Source organism: Mobula hypostoma, chromosome 11, assembly GCF_963921235.1.
Source record: "Mobula hypostoma chromosome 11, sMobHyp1.1, whole genome shotgun sequence".
Taxonomy (NCBI): domain Eukaryota; kingdom Metazoa; phylum Chordata; class Chondrichthyes; order Myliobatiformes; family Myliobatidae; genus Mobula; species Mobula hypostoma.
The window spans coordinates 46,435,599-46,455,962 of NC_086107.1; the positions used below are offsets into that span (position 1 = coordinate 46,435,599).

General features: G+C 39.8%; 1 protein-coding gene across 4 annotated transcripts in view; it reads left to right on the forward strand.

Annotated features, from left to right (window-relative positions):
- The first annotated feature begins 251 nt into the window (after positions 1 to 251).
- LOC134353700 (dextranase-like) overlaps positions 252 to 20,364 on the forward strand; it is a 75,084-nt gene continuing 54,971 nt past the window's right edge. For all 4 annotated transcript variants that reach the window (XM_063061973.1, XM_063061974.1, XM_063061976.1 and 1 more), the window contains exons 1-5: positions 252 to 494; positions 6,022 to 6,360; positions 8,249 to 8,545; positions 9,040 to 9,141; positions 19,664 to 19,756. In XM_063061973.1, the coding sequence (XP_062918043.1) occupies positions 443 to 494; positions 6,022 to 6,360; positions 8,249 to 8,545; positions 9,040 to 9,141; positions 19,664 to 19,756 (883 nt within the window). In that variant the 5' untranslated portion in view covers positions 252 to 442. The remainder of the gene's footprint in view (positions 495 to 6,021; positions 6,361 to 8,248; positions 8,546 to 9,039; positions 9,142 to 19,663; positions 19,757 to 20,364) is intronic.

The following is a 20,364-nucleotide window of genomic DNA, read 5'->3' on the forward strand; positions in this document are numbered from 1 at the left end:
GCTTAAATTGGTGAATGTCAGTGCATGTGATCATCAGCATAAAGAAAGGGCAATTCTCAATATTCAGTGTTGTCTGCCGTGCCTGAACATGTTTTCTTTCAGTGTTAATAAGTGAATCCGTATCTACCAAACTGAGGCAAAGAAAGTTCAGCTGTTTTGAGGAATGTGGGCGTTCCTTCCAGAAATATCTCTAGACCGTGATTTAAAGAATTGTTGTGTAGAAACTTACAATCTGATAGAAATCAGTCGGGAGAACCTTACCATATTTGATGTCTCCACGAATAAAATATCTTTCAGTCTACAAAGACTTTACTGTTATATTGGTTCAGTCCATAGCCCACAAACTAAGGTGCAGAAATGATGAAAGTGAAACTAAGAACTTTTTGAAACTAATGATCTGCAAGAACCGGCAGCACAGGAAAGACAATCTTCTGTTTTAATAATGGGAATCTTAAGTCTGTCCGCCCTTGTGATGTCTTCCATTTTATATTCAGGTAAGACACCAGAGGTTTGCATTCTCTTGGGTCAAAGTTAAAAACATTGTTAGCCTGGACAATCAAATGTGGATCATGAATTGCTGTTTTCCTTTAGGCCGGTTTTCCAAAGCACTTGTAAAACCTGCCTTTTGCCACAGCATGCATCGATCTGAGTGATTTATCAAAATTTTTAAAACTTCAGATGTTATTAATTAAAAACTAGTAAAAAAAGTTTCCGACAATTTCAAGGCACCATTAAACTATAAGGTTTAAGGATATTCATTTTGAAAATCTCATCAAAATATAGACGTTACATGCAAGAGAGCTAGTTTATGCTTTCTCAATCTCCTTCTTCTTCCTTATACCACACTATGTATACAATTTCAGAAAAATATATCTTGTACTATATCAACAAATCCATACTGTATTGTTGCCAAATTCACGATCTGTAAGCTATACATAAGAAAATTACACAAATGGTGGAATTTGATCTCTATGCCAGTTGTGTTGCTTATAATTCCAGTCATTAGTTCAGTATTACTTAACTTACAATTTCAGATACTTAAATCTATGCCTACATGAACATAAGCACAAAAATGAATGTATATTTTCTCTGTACATTTCCCTTTATTCCTTTATTACAAAAATAAAAGTATTGCTTAATTATGCATAATCATAAAGTTACCTTTTAATGTGTACTGTAATAATGTCACTAACTTTTCTTACTGATTTTTTAAACTCTGTAGTACTTAAATGGTTGAGGATTAGACAATGATAAATATTTCTTGGTGTCTTGAGTAAGTAAACGATAGATAGAATTTCAGTGTGTAATCAAAGTGCATGGAACTGAAATGATCTTCATTGGTAAAACCCTGACTTCCCCAAGAAACTGTTCCAAATCAGTGGCAAGTTTTCTGGATGTACATAAGCCAATTTTCCTCTTTCTTTTCATGCTTCCAGATAAAAGATTATTCATGGCCTTGTTCAAATTGCCCATCTCTTGCCTGATGTGTCTTACTCAGTGCTGCAATTGTCAATGTCAAAGTATCTGACTTCCTGAGTTATGACAGCAAATATTGTGACCTTGATGCTTGTAGTTTACTAGCATGATGAGGTTTTGTACTAGAATGTGAGTGAAGAAATGTGGCATTCTGCAAGTTCACCATAAATTGGAGCTGTGGAATTTTCACCTGAGAAGAGTCCTCATCCTGATACAAGTGTCGTTTTAAATAAAAGATCAGGGTTATTGATGCTTGTAGGACAGTGTAAGTTTATTATTTCAAAATAGTATTGATAAAACTCATTCCATTTTGGTTTCTATAAGTTGATATGACCAGTGGTACACTGAGAGATTGATGGCTGGATCCTCTGCCATTTGTCGAATACACTTAGTTGTCATTTTATTAGGTAGACCTGTACACCTGCTCACTAATGCAATCATGTGGCAGCAGCTCAATGCATAAAAGCATGCAGACATAGTCAAAGTGTTCAGTTGTTGTTCAGAACAAATATCAAAATGGGGAAGAAATGTGACCTAAGTGACTTTGGCAGTGGAGTAATTATTCATGCCAGATGGGGTGGTTTGAGTATCTCAGAAATTGCTGATCGTCCCTGATTTTCTGGCACAGCAGTTTCTAAACTTTACAGAGAATGGTATGAAATCAAAAAAAATCATCCAGTGAGTGGTATCTGTGTGGTTTCGAACTCCTTGATAATGAGCAAGGTCAGAGGAGAATGTCCAGACAGGTTCAAGCTGATAGGAAGGTGACAGTAACTCAGATAATCACACATTACAATAGTGTGTGCAGAAAGTTATCTCTGCATGCACAACACGTCAAACCTTGAAGAGGATGGGCTATAGCAGCAGAAGACCATGAACATACACTCAGTAGCCACTTTATTAGGTACAGGAGATACCCGGTAAAGTGGCCACTGAGTGTATATTAATGATTTAGATGAGGAGGTAAGTGGCACGAGTAGTAAGTTTGTGGGCGACACCAAAATTAGTGTGGTGGACAGTAATGAAGGTGGTCTAAGATTACCTCAGGAACTTAACCAACTAGCAAAATGAGCAAAGGAAAGTCAGGTGGAATTTAACTGGATAGAGTTTACACACATCTCTCAAGTGCCCTTGCTTGTCTTTCAATTAGTTTTATGTTTATTTATTTGTTTGTTTCTTTAAATCTTAAATCCATCCCGCAATGTGAGGGAGTAAAAATCTCTGCGTTGTTTGGAATTACAAAACATAACAGTGGTAGAATCAAGTACATTAGGGTAATTTAAGAAACTCTTCAGTAAGCACATGGATGACTGGAAAATGGAGAGCTATGTAGGAGGGAAGGGTTAGATTGATCTTAGAATAGTTTACAAGATTGGTACAACATTGTAGGATGAAGGGCCTGTAGTGTGCTGTGGTGTTCTAGAGTATGTTTCATGTTTTATGTTTGAAGTCTGAGGTAATGCATTTTGAAAAGGTGCAGTACAAGAACAGTGAACGACAGGGACATGGGGATTGTTGTGGAATAGAGAGGCCTAGAGGTACGAGTACATATAGTAGTTCCCTGAAAATGTCGACACAGGTACTGTATACTATATGACAAAGAAGGCATTGGGCGTGCCTTACTTCAGCACATGGGGCATTGAGTACGAGAGTTCTGATGACCTGTTGCAGCTTTACCAAATATTAGTGAGACTGGTCCTGGAACTTATGTACCATTTGGTTGCCATAGTCTAGCAGGTATATGATAAGCAAGAAACAGCACCAAAAGAATTTGCAAAGATATTGCTAGGCCTGGAGGCAATTCATTAGGAGAAGCTGTAGAAGCCGGAACTGTTTTCCCTGGAGTGAAGGAGTCTGAATTGTGACCTTATAGCTCAAAGGGCATGAATAAACCCATTGCCCTGGTTAGGGGAGTCTAAAACTACAGAGCATAGGTTTAAGTTCAGAGGAGGAAAAATTAATAGGGAACTGAGGTGCACGTTTTTCACACAGAGGGTTGTGGGTATATGAGTCAAGCTACTCGAGGGTACAATTACAATGTTTAAAAGACATTTGGACAGGCTCATGGATAGGAAAGGCTTAGAGGGATGTGGACCAAATGCAGACAAATAGAACTAACTCAGGAGGACATCTTGGTCATCACGTGCAAGAGGCTTTTTCCCTCTGATGTATATCTCTATGGCCCTTTGACTCCACTGTTCTGAAAGGACAGTCCAAACAACCTATCCATAGAATAATAATACCCTGAAGGAATCCAATCGCAAACAAGAGGAAATCTGCAGATGCTGGAAATCCGAGCAACACACGCAAAATGCTGGAGGAACAGAGTAGGCCAGGCAGCATCTATGGAAAAAAGTACAGTCGATATTTTGGGACGAGACCCTTCGGCAGGACTGGAGAAGAAAAGCTGAGGACTGGATTTAAAACATTGGGGAGGGGAGAGAGACACACAAGGTGATAGGTGGAACCTGAAGGGGGAGGGATGAAGTAAAGAGCTGGGAAGTTGATTGTTGAAAGAGATACAGGGCTGAAGAAGGGGGAGTCTTATAGAACAGCCGGCCATTGAAGAAAGAAGAGGAAGGAGGAGCACCACAGGGAGGCAATGGGCGGGAGAGGAGATAAGGTAAGAGAGGGAAAAGGGGATGGGGAAAGGTGAAGGGGGGGCATTACTGGAAGTTCGAGAAATTGAAGTTTCTGCCATCAGGTTAGAGGCTACTCAGACAGAATATAGGGTGTTGTTCCTCCAACATAAATGTGGCGTCATGACGACAGTGGAGGTGGCCATGGATGGACATATCGGAATGGGAATGGGTCGTGGTATTATAACGGTTGGCGACCGGAAGATCCCGCTTCTACTGGCGGACGGACCGTAGGTGCTCGGTGAAACCCTCCCAATCTACGTCGGGTCTCAACAATATACAGGAGGCCACACTGGGAGCATCATACACAGTATATGACCCCAACAGACTCACAGATGAAGTGTCACCTTCACTGGAAGGACTGATTGAGGCCCTGAATGGTAGTGAGGGAAGAGGTGTAGGGGCAGGTGTAGCACTTGTTCTACTTGCAAGAATAATTACCAGGAGGAAGATCAGTAGAGAGGGACGAATGGGCAAAGGATTCGTTTTGGGAATGACCCCTGTGGAAAGCAGAAAGTGGGGAGTGGAAAGATGTTTTTGGTGGTGGGATCCCATTGGAGATGGTGGAAGTTATGGGGTATTATGTTCTGGATGCGGAGACTGGTGGGGTGGTAGGTAAGGACAAAAGGAACCCTATCTCTGGTACGGTGGCAGCAGGAAGGGGTGACAGCAGATGTGCATGAAATGGAGGAGATGCGGTTGTGGGTAGCGTTGATGGTGGAGGAAGGGAAGCCCCTTTCTTTGAAGAAGGAGGACATCTCCTACATTCTGGAATGAAAAGCCTCATCCTGAGAGCAGATGTGGCAGAGATGGAGGAATTGAGAGAAGGGGATGGTGTTTTTACAAGTAACAGGATGGGAGGAGGTATAGTCCAGGTAGCTGTGAGAGTCCATGGGTTTGTAACAGACATGAGTAGATAAGCTGTCTCCAGAGACAGAGACAGGAGAGATGAAGAAAGAGGAGCGAGGTGTCAGAAGTGGGCGAGGTAAATTTCAGGGCAGGGTGGAAATTGGAGGCAAAATGAATGAAGTCAACAAGTTCAGCATGGGTGCAGGAAACAGCACCAATGCCGTCATCAGTGTAGCGTAGGAAAAGTCCCTCCCCACTGATCTCCCTCCTGGCACTTATCCTTGCAAACAGAACAAGTGCTACACCTGCCCCTACACCTCGTCCCTCACTACCATTCAGGGGCCCAAACAGTCCTTCCAGGGGAGGTGAGACTTCACCTGTGAGTCTGTTGGGTCATATACTGTGCCTGGTGCTCCTGGTGTGGCCTCATTTATATCGGTGAGATCCGATGTACATTGGGAGTCCGCTTCACCGAGCACTTAGGCTCCATCCACCAGAAAAAGTGGCATCTCTCAGTGGCCACCCATATTAATTCCACTTCCCATTCCCATTCCGATATGTCCATGACACCTACAGTAGCATAAGGAAAGCAGCATATTTTTATTGTGATTCCTCCTACTACTCAGCCATGGTCCCTTTTTAATATCTGCTGATGCAGAACAGCAGAAGACAGCAGAAAGAAAATCAGAGGGTGATTGGATTTCATTCACACTGGTCACAGGCCTCCATTCTGAAACACAGCCACCCACTAACATTCCCCCTGATGTAGGGCTTAGACCCAAGATGTTGACAATTCCTTTTCTACCACAGATACTGCTCGACCCTCTGAGTTCTTCCTGCAGATTGTTTGTTAGTCCCCATTAGTAACCTCTGCTTCCTTCCATCAAACCAATTTTGTAACCAGTTAGCTGCCTTGTCCTGAACCTTCGTAATTTCACTATCCAGACAAATCTACCATGTTTGAACAACAGATGGTTTAAGCATTCATCATGTATTCTTCCATCTATTTGTGATATTAAAGCTAATCAATGACTTACTACTTTAACTTATTTTAAAGGTGCTTTGGAATTGGAGATATTTTCCTCTCCACTGGAAGTTTCAGTAAATGAAGATGTTCTTCTAAAATGCATATACAGTAAACCAGAACATGATCTCAGCCATGTAGCTGTTCAATGGTCTTATAAATCTCAAACATCTCAGAAGGAACTGTATATATTTAATGGAGGGAATCATCAACCTAACAGAAGAGGTGCACAGATTTTTGAAGATGCATTACAGAATGGAAATGCTTCACTTTACCTCCCGAAAGTACAACTTAATGAAGAAGGAAATTATACCTGCACTGTTTATCTCACCCCAAATAAAGTTGAAAAGACTTCAAAGATGCTTGTTTCAGGTAAGAAAAGGATCTTTCACTTTGCTCATTAATAACATTATTAGTCATGTTTATTTGCTGATGACTTTGCAACGTAAACAACCAGATCCCGTGTTGTCTGCTACCAGAAGTGTCTGTGAATACGGAATGAGAGTTGCAATTACTGATATCAGTCAGATTCATTCTGCACAGGCATCCCAAGGAAAGGAATTGCTGTCTGTCTTGCTCTTTTCTTCTTTCTTCTCTTCCTTCTTGTCCTTCCTTTGATCTTCTTGTTCTTCTCCCTCAACTGATTGTTATGTTGCATTTGATAAAGTTTGGCTCTAAAAAGTAACAATCTTATGTAGTGTGCAGTAGACCATCACTAATTTTGACGCCCAGTCATATCTTGTAGAACAGTTCAAGTGATGGAGGTGTTAGTCCAGTAGGCCACTGGGCCACTCCATCATGCTTCACGTGAAGCATATACGTTATATTTTTATGGTGATCGCATGTGCTTGGATTGTGCGTCACAGCTATCTGGCCTTGGAGCCAGCCTTTTATCTACTGTGGCAACTCAAATAAAGAAAGCTTTCTGCAATGACACACACTGAAGGCTTCATATCTGGTGCTTGTTCTGGAGGTCATGGGCCAGTTAGATCTGTTCAAATGTGAGCTTTGGCTAATGAGTGGAATTCCAATTTTGTAACCTTAGAATTGAATCACCTTTTCACACTGACATGCAACAATTGAGGAAGTTTGGTATGGGCCCACAGATCCTAAGAACTTTCTATAAGGGCACATTTGAGAGCATCCTGACTGGCTGCATCACTGCCTGGTGTGGGAATTGTATCTCTCTTAATCACAGGATTCTGCAAAGAATGGTGTGGACAGCCCAGCACATCTGTAGTTGTGAACTTGCCATGATTCAGGACATTTACAAAGACAGGTGTGAAAAAAAGGGCCAAAAGGATCATTGGGGACCCGAGTCACCCCAACCACAATCTATTCCAGCTGCTATTATCCAGGAAATGGTACCAGAGCATGAAAGCCAGGACCAACATGCTCCGAGACAGCTTCTTCCACCAGGTCATCAGGCTGATTAACTCACACTGATCTGAGTGTATTTCTATGTTACATTGACTGTTCTATTTATTATAAATTAATATTGCACATAGTACATTCAGACGGAGACGTAACGTAAAGATTTTTACTCCTCATGTATGTGAAGGATGTAAGAAAAAAAATCAATTCAATTCAATTCCATTCAATAATGTCAGACCCTCTTTTTTCTGCATACTTAAGGTAGATCTAAGTGTGTAAACATCAGAATGCTTTCCCATAGTGAATAATTTCAATTCAGAATTCCTTGGGAAATTGCAGTGCGTTAGAGTGTCTACATAAATGCATGTTCATTCTTTTTAATTAATACCTTTCTCTATAACGATTGTATTGTTGTATTTGGGGATTGGCCCCTCCCATCCTTGGACTGCTGAGAACTGCCTGTCCATACCAGCAACACTATTTATAGGACATGTCACTCAGGGACGTGAGCTCTCTCTATATATATTTTTGTGTGACTGTATGTTTACTGCTATCTATATGTGCCGTATGTGCCTTGTGTTGTGCATGACTGTTTGTATTGTGTTTTGTGCCTTGATCTCAGAGGAATACTGTTTCATTTTGCTGTTTTCATGGGTACTCATGTATGGATGAATGATAATTAAATGACGTAGACACTCCACCGCATTTTTAACAGTTAAAGTAAAAAAAGTAAGAAATACGTAAATAAACAAAAAGAACAACAGCTTAAAGCCTGAATGCATAGAATATAGTTTTCTGGTCCCTCATTGCTGATGTCAGTAAACTCTAACTAGAGTACTTGATAATATATATTAATCATGAACTTATTCTGTTCTCTCTTCCACAGTCAAACCAAAAGTCAATGTATTTATGCAAAAAGAGGAGAACTTTGCAATATGTGAAGTAAAGGAATTTTATCCAAAGGAAATTACAGTCAGTTGGTTAAAAGTACTAAATGAAAAAGTGGAAGTTATTTCAAAAAATCAGTCTATTGATGATATCGTTATGGACAAAAGTGGGACATTTAGTCTTACCACTAAAGTAAGAGTAGAATCGATGGTGAGTAGTTCTGCCAAGTACATCTGTACAGTGAAGCACAAAGAGTTCCATGGAAATTTTACACTGGCAAGCAACATGGCTAAAGGTAAGATCCAATTGGAAAAGTATACAGAATATATTTCTAATATGTTGCCCCGCAATATTCAAGCTTCCCTGATAATCCTCAGATATGCAGATTGACCGTGGAGCAAATATTATTATCAGCTCAACCAGCAATCACATTGTTTATACAGAAGATGTGAAAATGAGTAATTTGAGATTGATTCTAATTTGCCTCTAATTGAAAAATCCAAAGAGATAGAAATATTTTTAGGTATATGCTTCAGCTGATAAAAATGTAGTACAGAAACAATTAGAATTAGCCCAAATACACATGTAACATTCATTCATAAAGGTGTCAATCTTCAGCTATTTCACATCTTGAAAATAAATATAATGCATATGATTTGTATCACTAATTCATGCAGGGGATATATCAAACTGATAAGTCGAATAAGTTAGTAATACATTCTCATGAATATTATAAATTACATAGTTTATTCATTTTTCAAGTTTTCAAAAACGTGCTTGTTTTAACAGAACAAGAACAAAGTAAGCTGACTGGTGGAATTATCTTTGGCATTATCATGCTACTTTGTGTTCTGGGTTTTGGAATTTGTATCTGGAAGAAAAAATCTAAAGGTAACGCTTTTCTCGGTTTATAAACGTCAACTAGAGTATGAAAAATAAAATGGTTAATTATCTGTTGATAATTTATTAAAATCTATTTGTTATCTGGAGCTTAACTCAAAGTTGAAATTATAGTGATTTCTTAAAATTTAATCAGAATTAGAAGACTTTTTTCTCTCTTCTACAATATCATCCACTAGTCTTATTATGATTCTCACGGATTAACATTTTCATCACAATTTTCAATTTGGTTTTGAATGAACTATTAACAGGTTACTGATGCCATCTTAGTGATTTAAACAAAAGTCACTAGTATTCTGATAATTAAACTCTAATTAAATTAGGTAAACCTATCTGAAATATTGGAACACACATCAAAGTTGCTGGTGAATATTGGAATGTATACATTAATTGTGGACACATCATTTTGTATTTTAAATTCAGACACAATAATCAATAATTACTTTTACTTTGTTACTTCATAAGCAGTGCCTTGGGGTCAAGGATGACTTACTGCCCTCTGATTTTGTGCTTTCTGAGTTTTGTGGCGCGCCATATTCTTTTGCACTCCAAATATTAAAGATTGAACTGCTTTAACCATTTGTAATAAGAAACCCTTTCATTCCAGATATTCACATAGTCAATCTCTTCTGGGCTACCTCCAATGCTAGGAAGTCTTTTTTCAGTCTTCCAGGTGTAGCCTCACCAATTCTTTATATTCTGTAATAATAGTCTGTGTTTCTAAACTTCTTGGTAACAAAGACCGATATGCCACTTGCCTTTCTCACTTTTGTTGCACCTGCCTGCTAACTTCATGCTGTTTGTGCTCAGGAACACCTGGATCCCTCTATACTCCCCCAGTTGTAAACTCTCTCCATTCAAATCAGAGCCCTCCTTTTGATTCCTCTTGTCAAAATGCATGATTTCAGAAGTGCCCACATTAAACATCATTTCCCTTGTTTTCACTCATTTACTTAACTTATCCGTCTCCTACTGCTGAGTCCAAACATTCCCATCAGAGATACAAGAGATTCTGGAGATGCTGAAAACCCAGAGTAACACACACAAAATGCTGAAGGAACTCAGCTGGTCACACATCAACCATGCAGAAGAATAAACAGCTGATGTTTGGAACAAGAATGACTTATCAGGACTGGAAAGAGAGGGGATAGAAGCTAGAATAAGTGGGGAAGAGAAGGAATAGAAGCTAGCAGGTGATAAACAAAAGATGCCAGGTGAGGGGGGAAGTTTAGTGGATCAGTGAAGTGTGAATCTGGGAGATGGTATGTGGAAAAGGTAAAGAAGAAAAGAAGGATAATGGATCACGGGAGAAGGAGGAGGACGGGCACCAGAGGGAGTTGAGGAGAAGAAATGGGATAAGCGAGGAGTCCGATTGGGGAATGGAAGCAAAGAGAAGGAGACGAGGAGAAATTAGTGGAAGTTAGGGAATTCAAGTTCATGTTCTCAGGTTGGAGACTCCTCCGATGGATATGAGGTGTTGCTCCTCCAACCTTAGACTGGCCTCATTGAGGCAGTAGAGGAGGCCATTAATCAACATGTTGAAATGGGAATGGGGAGTAGAACTAAAATGGTGGCCACCAGGAAAACCAGCCTGTTGTGGCAGTCAGAACGAACCTCCAATATACATCAGCTCTCATTGATATAGAGGAGGCCACACTGTGTTTCTCATCACAACATATCTACCTTCATATGTCTACCTTCATATTAAAGACAAACTTGAATAACTCAGTGTTCCCTTCATTAAATTATCAGATGGTAGATATAAATAACACCCCACTATTTCACATTTCTCTGTTAAGCTTTGGATGAACATTTATTTTGTCTGGTTCTATTTTTTTAAAACAAGACACAGTACATTCAGCTAATATTGCGTAAATTTAATACAAATTAAATAAAGTCAACATAATGTTGGAAAGTAATCAATAATGGTGATGAAAACATTCAATATTTTACTATGCAAATACAATTTTCAATACTTGCTTCCTGTTTACTACACTTGGGTGGAGAAAACCTTCCCACTAAACAGTTATCAAATATTATTTTAGATCTAATAAAATACCATTTATAATCTAATTGCAAGCCTTTAGTCTGTTTTATGTATGAAATGCACATAAAAAGTTTTTGGATATCCTTTAAGCTGTTTACACCTATTTCAAGGGAATATCTCACCACTCAGCAAATGGGATCAAACAGTTCAATATACAAATAACCTCAGCTGAATTATCATCTTCTGTGTGTGAGACTACACAATATTCACCCCTTCAATATGCTATTTTATACATCCAGGATATTTCAAACTGGACACCAGACAGTTATCCATTGGGAGAAGCTGCTGCAGCTTCTAAACTAACCAATCACAATGGAATCGACTTTCGACAATCAGAATAAGGCTCAACCCCACAGGACACTCCATCCTTCGAAAGTTCCAAATGTGATGATCCAACTCTCAGACTAGTATGACTCTCAAGGACTCCTAAGTTATATATAAACCACAAAGGCACAATACTCAGAACTGTAAACCCAGTAGTCACTTCCAGTGTACTATAGTACTCCATCAGCCCCCCCTGTGCCACAAAAGTCCACCAGCCCCACCCTGGAGTGTAATAGCCAATAAGCTGGACCCCACTTCCTTTTATACATGGACTCTGAGGTATGATCTACCAGGTGAGTGATGTTCACCAACCCATCAGGAATGTAGGTGCTGCATTCTTAACCAATAACTGGACAAATGCCACCTTCCCTTGTGATCAGGTAATCCATCAAAATCAGTTCCTGGGACAGTCTGGTCATGCCATGCTGAGAAAGACTATCATTCAAAATATCCTTCCTTCGTCATAGCTTTCTTACTGACCAGCATGGGCAAGGTGCTCATCCAGGTAACTGGGGTGGCATATAAATGGCACCACATATCAATGGTTGGCAGATAGAAAGCAAAGGGTAGCAGTGAATGGGTGTTTCTCGGAATGGCAGGTGGTGACTAGTGGGGTGCCACAGGGCTCAGTATTGGGACCACAGCTGTTTACGATTTACGTCAATGATTTTGCGGAAGGCATTGTGAATAACATCAGCAAGTTTGCTGATGATACTAAGCTGGGTTGCAGTGTGTCTTGTGATGAGGATGTTAGGAGAATTCAAGGTGATTTGGATAGGCTGGGTGACTGGGCAGAAACTTGGCAGATGGCGTTTAATGTGAATAAGTGTGAGGTTATTCCTTTGGGACCAGAACAGGAAGGCAGATTATTATCTGAACGGTGTGGAGTTAGGTAAGGGAGAAATACAAAGAGACCTAGGAGTACTTGTTCATCAGTCTCTGAAGGTGAATGAGCAAGTGCAGCAGGCAGTGAAGAAGGCTAATGGAATATTGGCCTTTATTACAAAGAGAATTGAGTACAAGAGCAAAGAAATCCTTTTGCATTTGTACAGGGCCCTGGTGAGACCACACCTGGAGTATTGTGTGCAGTTTTGGTTTCCAGGGTTAAGGAAGGACATCCTGGTTGTGGAGGAGGTGCAGCATAGGTTCACTAGCTTAATTCCTGGGACGTCCGGACTGTCTTACGCAGAGAGGTTAGAGAGACTGGGCTTGTACATGCTGGAATTAAGGAGATTGAGGGAGGATCCGATTGAGACATATAAGATTATTAAGGGATTGGACAAGATAGAGGCAGGAAATATGTTCCAGATGCTGGGAGAGTCCAGTACCAGAGGGCATGGTTTAAGAATAAGGGGTAGGTCATTTAGGGCAGAGTTGAGGAGGAACTTCTTCTCCCAGAGAGTTGTGGAGGTGTGGAACGTGCTGCCTCAGAAGGTAGTGGAGGCCAATTCTCTGGATGCTTTCAAGAAGGAGCTAGATAGGTATCTTATGGATAGGGGAATCAAGGGTTATGGGGACAAGGCAGGAACCGGGTATTGATAGTAGATAATCAGCCATGATCTCAGAATGGCGGTGCAGGCTCAAAGGGCCGAATGGTCTACTTCTGCACTTATTGCCTATTGTCTATTGTCTCTTGTCTAATCACACCACCCTATCGCAACCACAGGTAGGCTTGGGACTGCATATCCAGGAAGTACCATTCAGCATCCAACCAGTGCCCAGCTTCACAACACCATTTGGCATAGACACAGCTGTCCAAGGATACTGTTCCTTCTCACACTTGCCATCCACCTTGCACCTTGTTCCAGTACTCAACATACCACCTACACCAACTGTCAGCTGGGGAAATCACTAAGAGTCAGGACATTCTAATTATACAAATGGTACACAGGGATAGACCAGCCCCTAAAGCATTCACTCCACCAAGGCTATTGAGGCTCAAGTCTCTTTAAGTCTGTTACCACACTCTGGGTCAGGGTTTGGCTGGAAGACTACCCCTGCCAGCTCCCCCAAAACAGAGTACAAAAACCCGAGAAGCCAGATAATACCCTCACAGTCTTTTCCCTTTCAAAAGGATATCAGTGGCTCCCCTTCCTTGATGAGGTAAGGAGTCTTCATACAAATTTAGCAATCTGACTGTTAATCCAGTGTGCAAATTCAATCACCATCCCCAGAAATGTACCACAAGATCTCCCACCACAAATCACCATCCAACACTTTGCCATTCTGTAATGCAAGGAGATACAAATGCACTGCTCCTGATTAGCCACTGTATATTTAGAAAATACAACAATAGTACTACAAGAATTGGTCCCCAAGTGCTAAATTTTCTCTGAAATGTGGCCATCTGATATCCAGAATAAAGTTGCCCAAATTTCTACTAAATTTCAACTCAAATTTCATACAGCCAGTATGAAATGGGTCACCCTAAACCAATAATATGGGGAAACAAGTAACGAGGTAACATATTAAGACACAGTAAACATGCAACAGATTTAGAAAAGAAGAAAGGAAGTAACTGACTAAATGGAATCAAGAAACAGAGTAACTGATTAAATGCAAAGCACAAATCTGTCAGTACCTCCAGTTGAACTCTGTCTTTTTGTGTGTTTCCCCCTAGCTGTCAGTCTGTGGTTTCGTATTGCCATGTGTTCCTGTCGCCACTCCTGCTCTACTCTGACCCCTCTATTACGGACTACTCCATCTGTTCCTCATTATTACTTGTATTACTGTCACATGTGCCTCATTGTGCTCCACCTATCATCTGCCTCTCTGTTTATTGCTCCGTGTAATTCAGTTCTGTTAATTTTCCTGAACCTTTCCAGCATTCGTATTTATACTCTGTCTGTCTGAATATAAATTCTGCCTGTTTCCCTATTCTACATTTTTTGGATTTCTCTGGGTCTTTTGATCTCTGCCTGAACTTTGACGCTGACTTTGTTTGCACCTTGGGATTTGTTACACAGTTAATATCACTGTTTGTACAGTACCGGGTCTACGATTAGATCCCTGCTCCAGTGCCCTGACAAAATCCCAGGCTGTACTCCTCTTCTTTAAAACTTCCCATGGAAATGCAAAAACTTGAAACAGTTGATTTCTCATAGAGAAATAAGGAGGGTGAACAGTCAGAGGTCATGGTCCCTGTAGGTACCAATGACATGGGTAGGATGAGTGATGAGGTTCTGCATAGGGAGTTCAGGGAGTTAGGAGCTAAGCTAAAGGGCAGAATCTCCAGGACTGTGATCTCAGGATTTCTACCCATGCCATGCACTTCTGAGACTGGAATTAGGAATATTATATAACTTAATATGTGCTATGGAGTAGGTGTAGGAGGATGGACATAAGATTTTGGATCATTGGCTACTTCCCGGGGAAGGTGTGACCTGTACAGAAGGAATGGTTTGCATTTGAACAGGAGATAGACTAATATCCTAGAGGAAAGGATTGCTAATGCTGCGTGGTGGGGTTTAAACTGGAGTTGCAGGGCAATGGAAATCAGAGTGCCAGAACAGATAGTGGAGAGATTCTGGAGGCAGATGTTCGTAAGACCTCAGACAAAGTCAACAATCAAAAGTTTGAGCATGCTGCGACTAGTGTCCTGAGCACATATTTCAACACAAGAAATATCACAGGAGCCCGGAGCATGGATCATCAACTGGAATTACGACATTGCAGTCATTAGTGAAACTTGGTTGCAGGAGGGGCAGGATTGGCAACTCAGTATTCTGGGGTAGCATTGTTTTAGACGTGACAGAGTGGGAGGGATTAAAGGAGAAGTGGTGACATTATTAGTCAGGGAAGATGTCACAGCAGTGCTCCGTCAGGACAGACTGGAGTACTCGACTAGTGAGGTTTTATGACGGGAACTGAGAAATAAAGCTATAATCAGGTTAGTGGGGCTATATTACATACAACCCAGCAGTCCTTGGGATTTAGTGGACCAAATGTCTAAAGAGATCGCAGACTGTTACAAGAAACATAAAGTTGTTATAATAGGTGACTTTAACTTTCCACATATTGACTGGGAAACCCTTACCGTAAAAGGACTGGATGGGATAATTTGTCAAATGTGTTCTGGGAAGTTTTCTTGATCAGTATGTAGAAGTCCGAATCACAGAGCATACAATACTGGATCTGCTGTTAGGGAATCAGACAAGTCAGGTCACAGAGGTTTGTGTAGGGTTTGCTTCCAGTGACTACAATGCCATTATTTTCAAAGGAAATGTGCAAAGAGACAGGGCTGGTCTGCAGGTTGAGATTCTAAACTGGAGAAAGGCCAATTTTGATGATATCAGAAATGATCCAGCTAGTGTGGATTGGGACAGGCTGTTTTCTGGCAAAGGTGCACTTGGAAAGTGGCAGGCCTTCAAAAGCAAAATTTTGAGAGTGCAAAGCTTGTACATGGCAGTCAGAATAAAAGGTAAATATAGCAAGCGTAGGGAACCTTGGTTTTCAAGAGATATCGGTTAAGAGAAAAAGGTGCATAGCTGGTATAGGCAAGTAGGAACAAATGAGGTGCTTAAGGGAGTACAAGAAATGCAAGAAAACACTTAAGAAAGAAATCAGGAAGGCTTAAAGAAGGCATGAAGTTGCTCTAGCAGACAAGGTGACAGAGAATCCTAAGGGATTCTACAGATATGTTAAGAGCAAAAGGATTGCGAGGGACAAAATTGGTCCTCTGGAAGACTAGAATAGTAATCCAAGTGTTGAGCCAAAGCAGATGGGGGAGATCTTAAATGCATCCTTTGCATCTATTTTTACTTCAGAGATGGATACAAGGTCTATAGATGTGAGGCAAAGCAGCTTCAACTTCATGGACTCTGTACAGATTACTGAGGAGAAGGTGCTTGTTGTCATGAGGTAAATCAGGGTGGATAAATCCCCAACCTTGAAGGTGTTCCCTTGGAAGATAAGGGAGGCAAGTACAGAAATTGCTGGAGCCCCAGCAGAAATATTGAAAGCATCCTTAGTGACAGGAGAGGTACCAGAGGATTGGAGAATAGCCAATATTGTTTCACTATTTAAAAAGGCTCTAAACAGAAAACAGGAAATTATAGGCCAGTTAGTCTGACATTAGTTGTGGGAAAATTAGCAAAACGTATTCTTAGGGTCTGAACATATAAGTATTTGGATAGTCATGGACTAATAAAGGACAGTCAGCAGAGCTTTGTACGTGGTAGGTCATGTCTAACCAATCTTGTAGAGTATTTCGAGGAAGTTATCAGGAAAATGTATGAAGGTAAGGCAGTGGACGTTGTCTCCATGGACTTCAATAAGGCATTTGACAAAGTCCCTCATGGGAGGCTGGTCAAGAAGGTTCAGTCACTCAGCATTCAGGATGAGGTAGTAAATGTGATGTGACATTGAGAAGCCAGAAAGTTGTAGTAGAGAGTTGTAGGACTTTGGCAGGCCCTGCCGAAGGGTCTCTACCTGAAATATCGACTGTACTCTTTTCCATAGATGCTGCCTGGCCTGCTGAGTTCCTCCAGCATTTTGTCTGTGTTGCTTGGATTCCCAGCATCTGCAGATTTTCTCTTCTTTGTGACATTGTATCTAAAATAATGTTTGAGCCTCCAACAATACATCTGACCTACCACTAGAATGATTTCTTATAAGACTCATCAAAACTGAAAAGGAATTGAAACAAAATACAACCTTGTATGGGCAATTTCATCCACCCACTGTAAGCCTAACATGATGGCAACCAATTCAATTGTCTATACTGGTACTGACTAGTAAGTCATTACATTATTATTACTTGTAATTCAGGCACAAAAATAGACACCAACATTCCCAGTTAAATTATGTTTTGGTTCATATTTAAAACTGGATAACATTCTGTAACTCACCTGAATTTATAGATGAACCAGCAGACATAATCTCTTGTGTCAGATTGAAGAAAATACTTTAGAGCTGGGTCACACTTCCCATGATCCCTAGTGGCAAGGATTTGGCAGCTGTAGCGTCTGCAGGCAGCCATCGTTGATACAGTATATACATCGATCTCCTTTTGAACCGAAACGTGAAAAAAACAACCTAACATTTTCTAAAGAGATAAAGTTCACCAGTACTCTGACTTTTAGATAAACTTAAATAACTCATACTGTGTTCCCTCCATTGATGATGAGGTCTCTGTTGGTCAGGGTTGACCATGGATGTTACATGCTAGCTGTCTAGATGTGCAAGCCCGGGCAGTACAGTACGGAGAACAAGCCGTTGTCCATGTAGCAAGCTCGCCCTCTCCACACATCTGATGAACCTGAAGGAACTGCAGAGACTGATACAGTTTGGCACCAGCAGCATCGCAGGAGTTGCCAGTCAGCATTGAACTCAATACAGGACTGCCTTAGGGACTCCAGCTACAGATTTTTCCCATGGGGTTTACTCCCAAAGCCTTCCTGTGAGCAGATATACTGTAGCTGCAAGACAGCAGAGGTTTGAGATCAGAGTTTTTCTTCTCCTCGATGAGTTACGAAACACAGCTGACGAGCCCGAATGAAATTATTAATATAGATAGTAAATATAACTAGCACACCACTATTTCACAATTTTCTATTTAGGTTTCAAAAATCAAATTATTGTGTTGGGTTCTATTTTTTTTAAACAAAGTCATTGTACATTTAGCTAATATTGTGTATATTTAGTACAAATTAAATAGTGTTAACATGATGTTTGAAAGCAATCATTAATGGCCATGAAAACATTTAACATCTAACTATTCAAATACAATAATCAGCACTTGCTTCTTGTTCACTGCACTTGGGTGGTGAAAACATTTCCACTGAAGAGTTATCAAGTATTATTTTAGATCTAATAAAATACCATTTAATATCTAATTGAAAGCCTTTAGTGTGCTTTATGTGTGAAATGCACATAAATAGTGTTTCAATATCCTTTAAGTTGTTCAAATTTCTTTGAGATGTCTCACTAGTCATGAAATGGGATCAAATACTTCAAGATGCAAATAACTTCAGCTCAATTGTCATTTTCTGTGTGTAATCCAACACAATTTAACATCACTATGGTGTTGACAGCTCATTTTTAATTGATAGATGTGGCAAATCTGTATTATATAACTTATTTTTTTCATTTAAAATAAAACAAACAGCAAGCCCTGCACTCAAGTGTAAACCACACATAGCATGATATGTCCTAACAGGGAAAGAATATTTCACTCTCTGATCAGGCCTGCCTCATTTCCCATTGCTGATGCTGAAGATGTTTCCTTCACTCTGATTCACTGCCGAGATTGAAGAGTCTACTTTGAAGCCGAGTCACGTTTCCCATGATCCCTAGTGACAACGACCTGGCACCTGCAGCGTTTGCAGGCAGCCATCATTGGATATTTACATAAATCTCCTTTTGAACCAAAATGGCCAAAGGCTAATCTAAACGTTTTTTAGAAAAAAATTTTGCCAGAACTCCAACCTTTAGCATTTCTGCAAATTGCGTAAATGCAGCACTTATTTAGTGTAATAAAAATGCAGGAAATATAATTTCTGGACAGAAATTATAGTTCGGTGTTAAAACAAAGAAGTTTTAAGTTCAGATATGGACAGCACTTGATATACTAAAAGAGAGCATTTAGTATTAACTTGGCTCTATATCAAGAAATAAAATTCTCTATGTGGATATACATTACAAGTAATTATCAAAGCAAGATGTGGAAAGACTTAAAATGTTAAAATATTTAAAATTTAAATATCCTCTTGAACCAGGGTAGATAATCTCACTCATGCCAACTCTGAGCTGATTCCACACCCAATGGACACTTTCAAGGACTATGTAACTCACAATCTCAGTGTTATTTATTTACTTATTTTTTATTTACACAGTGCATCTTTTTTGCACATTAGTTGTTTGTCAGTTTTTGATTGTGCATACCTACTGTTTGTCTTCATTCTACTCTGAATGTCTGCAAGAAAACAATTCTCCAGGTAGTATATGATGACATATACAGTATGAACTTTTACAGTAAATTTACTTTGAACATTTTGTAGTTATTTGCAACAAATACAGAATAGCTCAATGGGGAAAAGTGTGAAAATTCAAAACCTGCACTCTGAATTAAGTGTTGATACATTTTATATATTGTGTGGAAAGCTTAGATTCGTATATATAATTAAATATCTTTTAAACTAGCATCTGTAGATACCAGTAAGTGTGAATCAATGGAAAGAGGAGATCAAAACTGCGAACTGCTTTTGACCAGTCAGGATCCCCAACTTCCAATAGGTAAGTGATTGACGTGTCTGATTATATTAAAGGTAAAATGTCCATTTTTAATGTTGCACTCTGAACACACAAAATTATATATATGTGTTAAACACAGTTTAGACGTTCCCAAACTTGAAAAAAAATGCTCCTCTGATGTCAAGGTAGTAATATATTTTGTATGCACTTTCTATACGTTGTAAAGAAATACTGAACTGGGGAACATGATTCTCAAAACAATTAGAGACTGGGGTGAGCACCAGGGATTTCAGGTCAGCTTCTCTTTTGGTTGATGAATGTTTAATCCACCTCCCTTCAAATGTCATCTCAATTAAAGACTGAAGTTTAATATTTCAGCTGGTAGCTACACTACTTGAGATCAACAACAAGAATGTGAAACAAAGTCACTCGCATACTGAGTGATTTCATAGTCATTTAAACAGGTTTTAGCTGAAAACTCACTATCATCAACAAACTCCATTTAAGGATCCAAATTTTCCAAGTTTACTTCAAAAATCTTAAGAATTCTGGCCATTCTGATATCCTCTGTTTATTAAATGGAAACATAAGTGTAAATAGTGAAGCCTTTGATTCACATTTGATGAATCTAGAACTGATTTTGCTGTTCA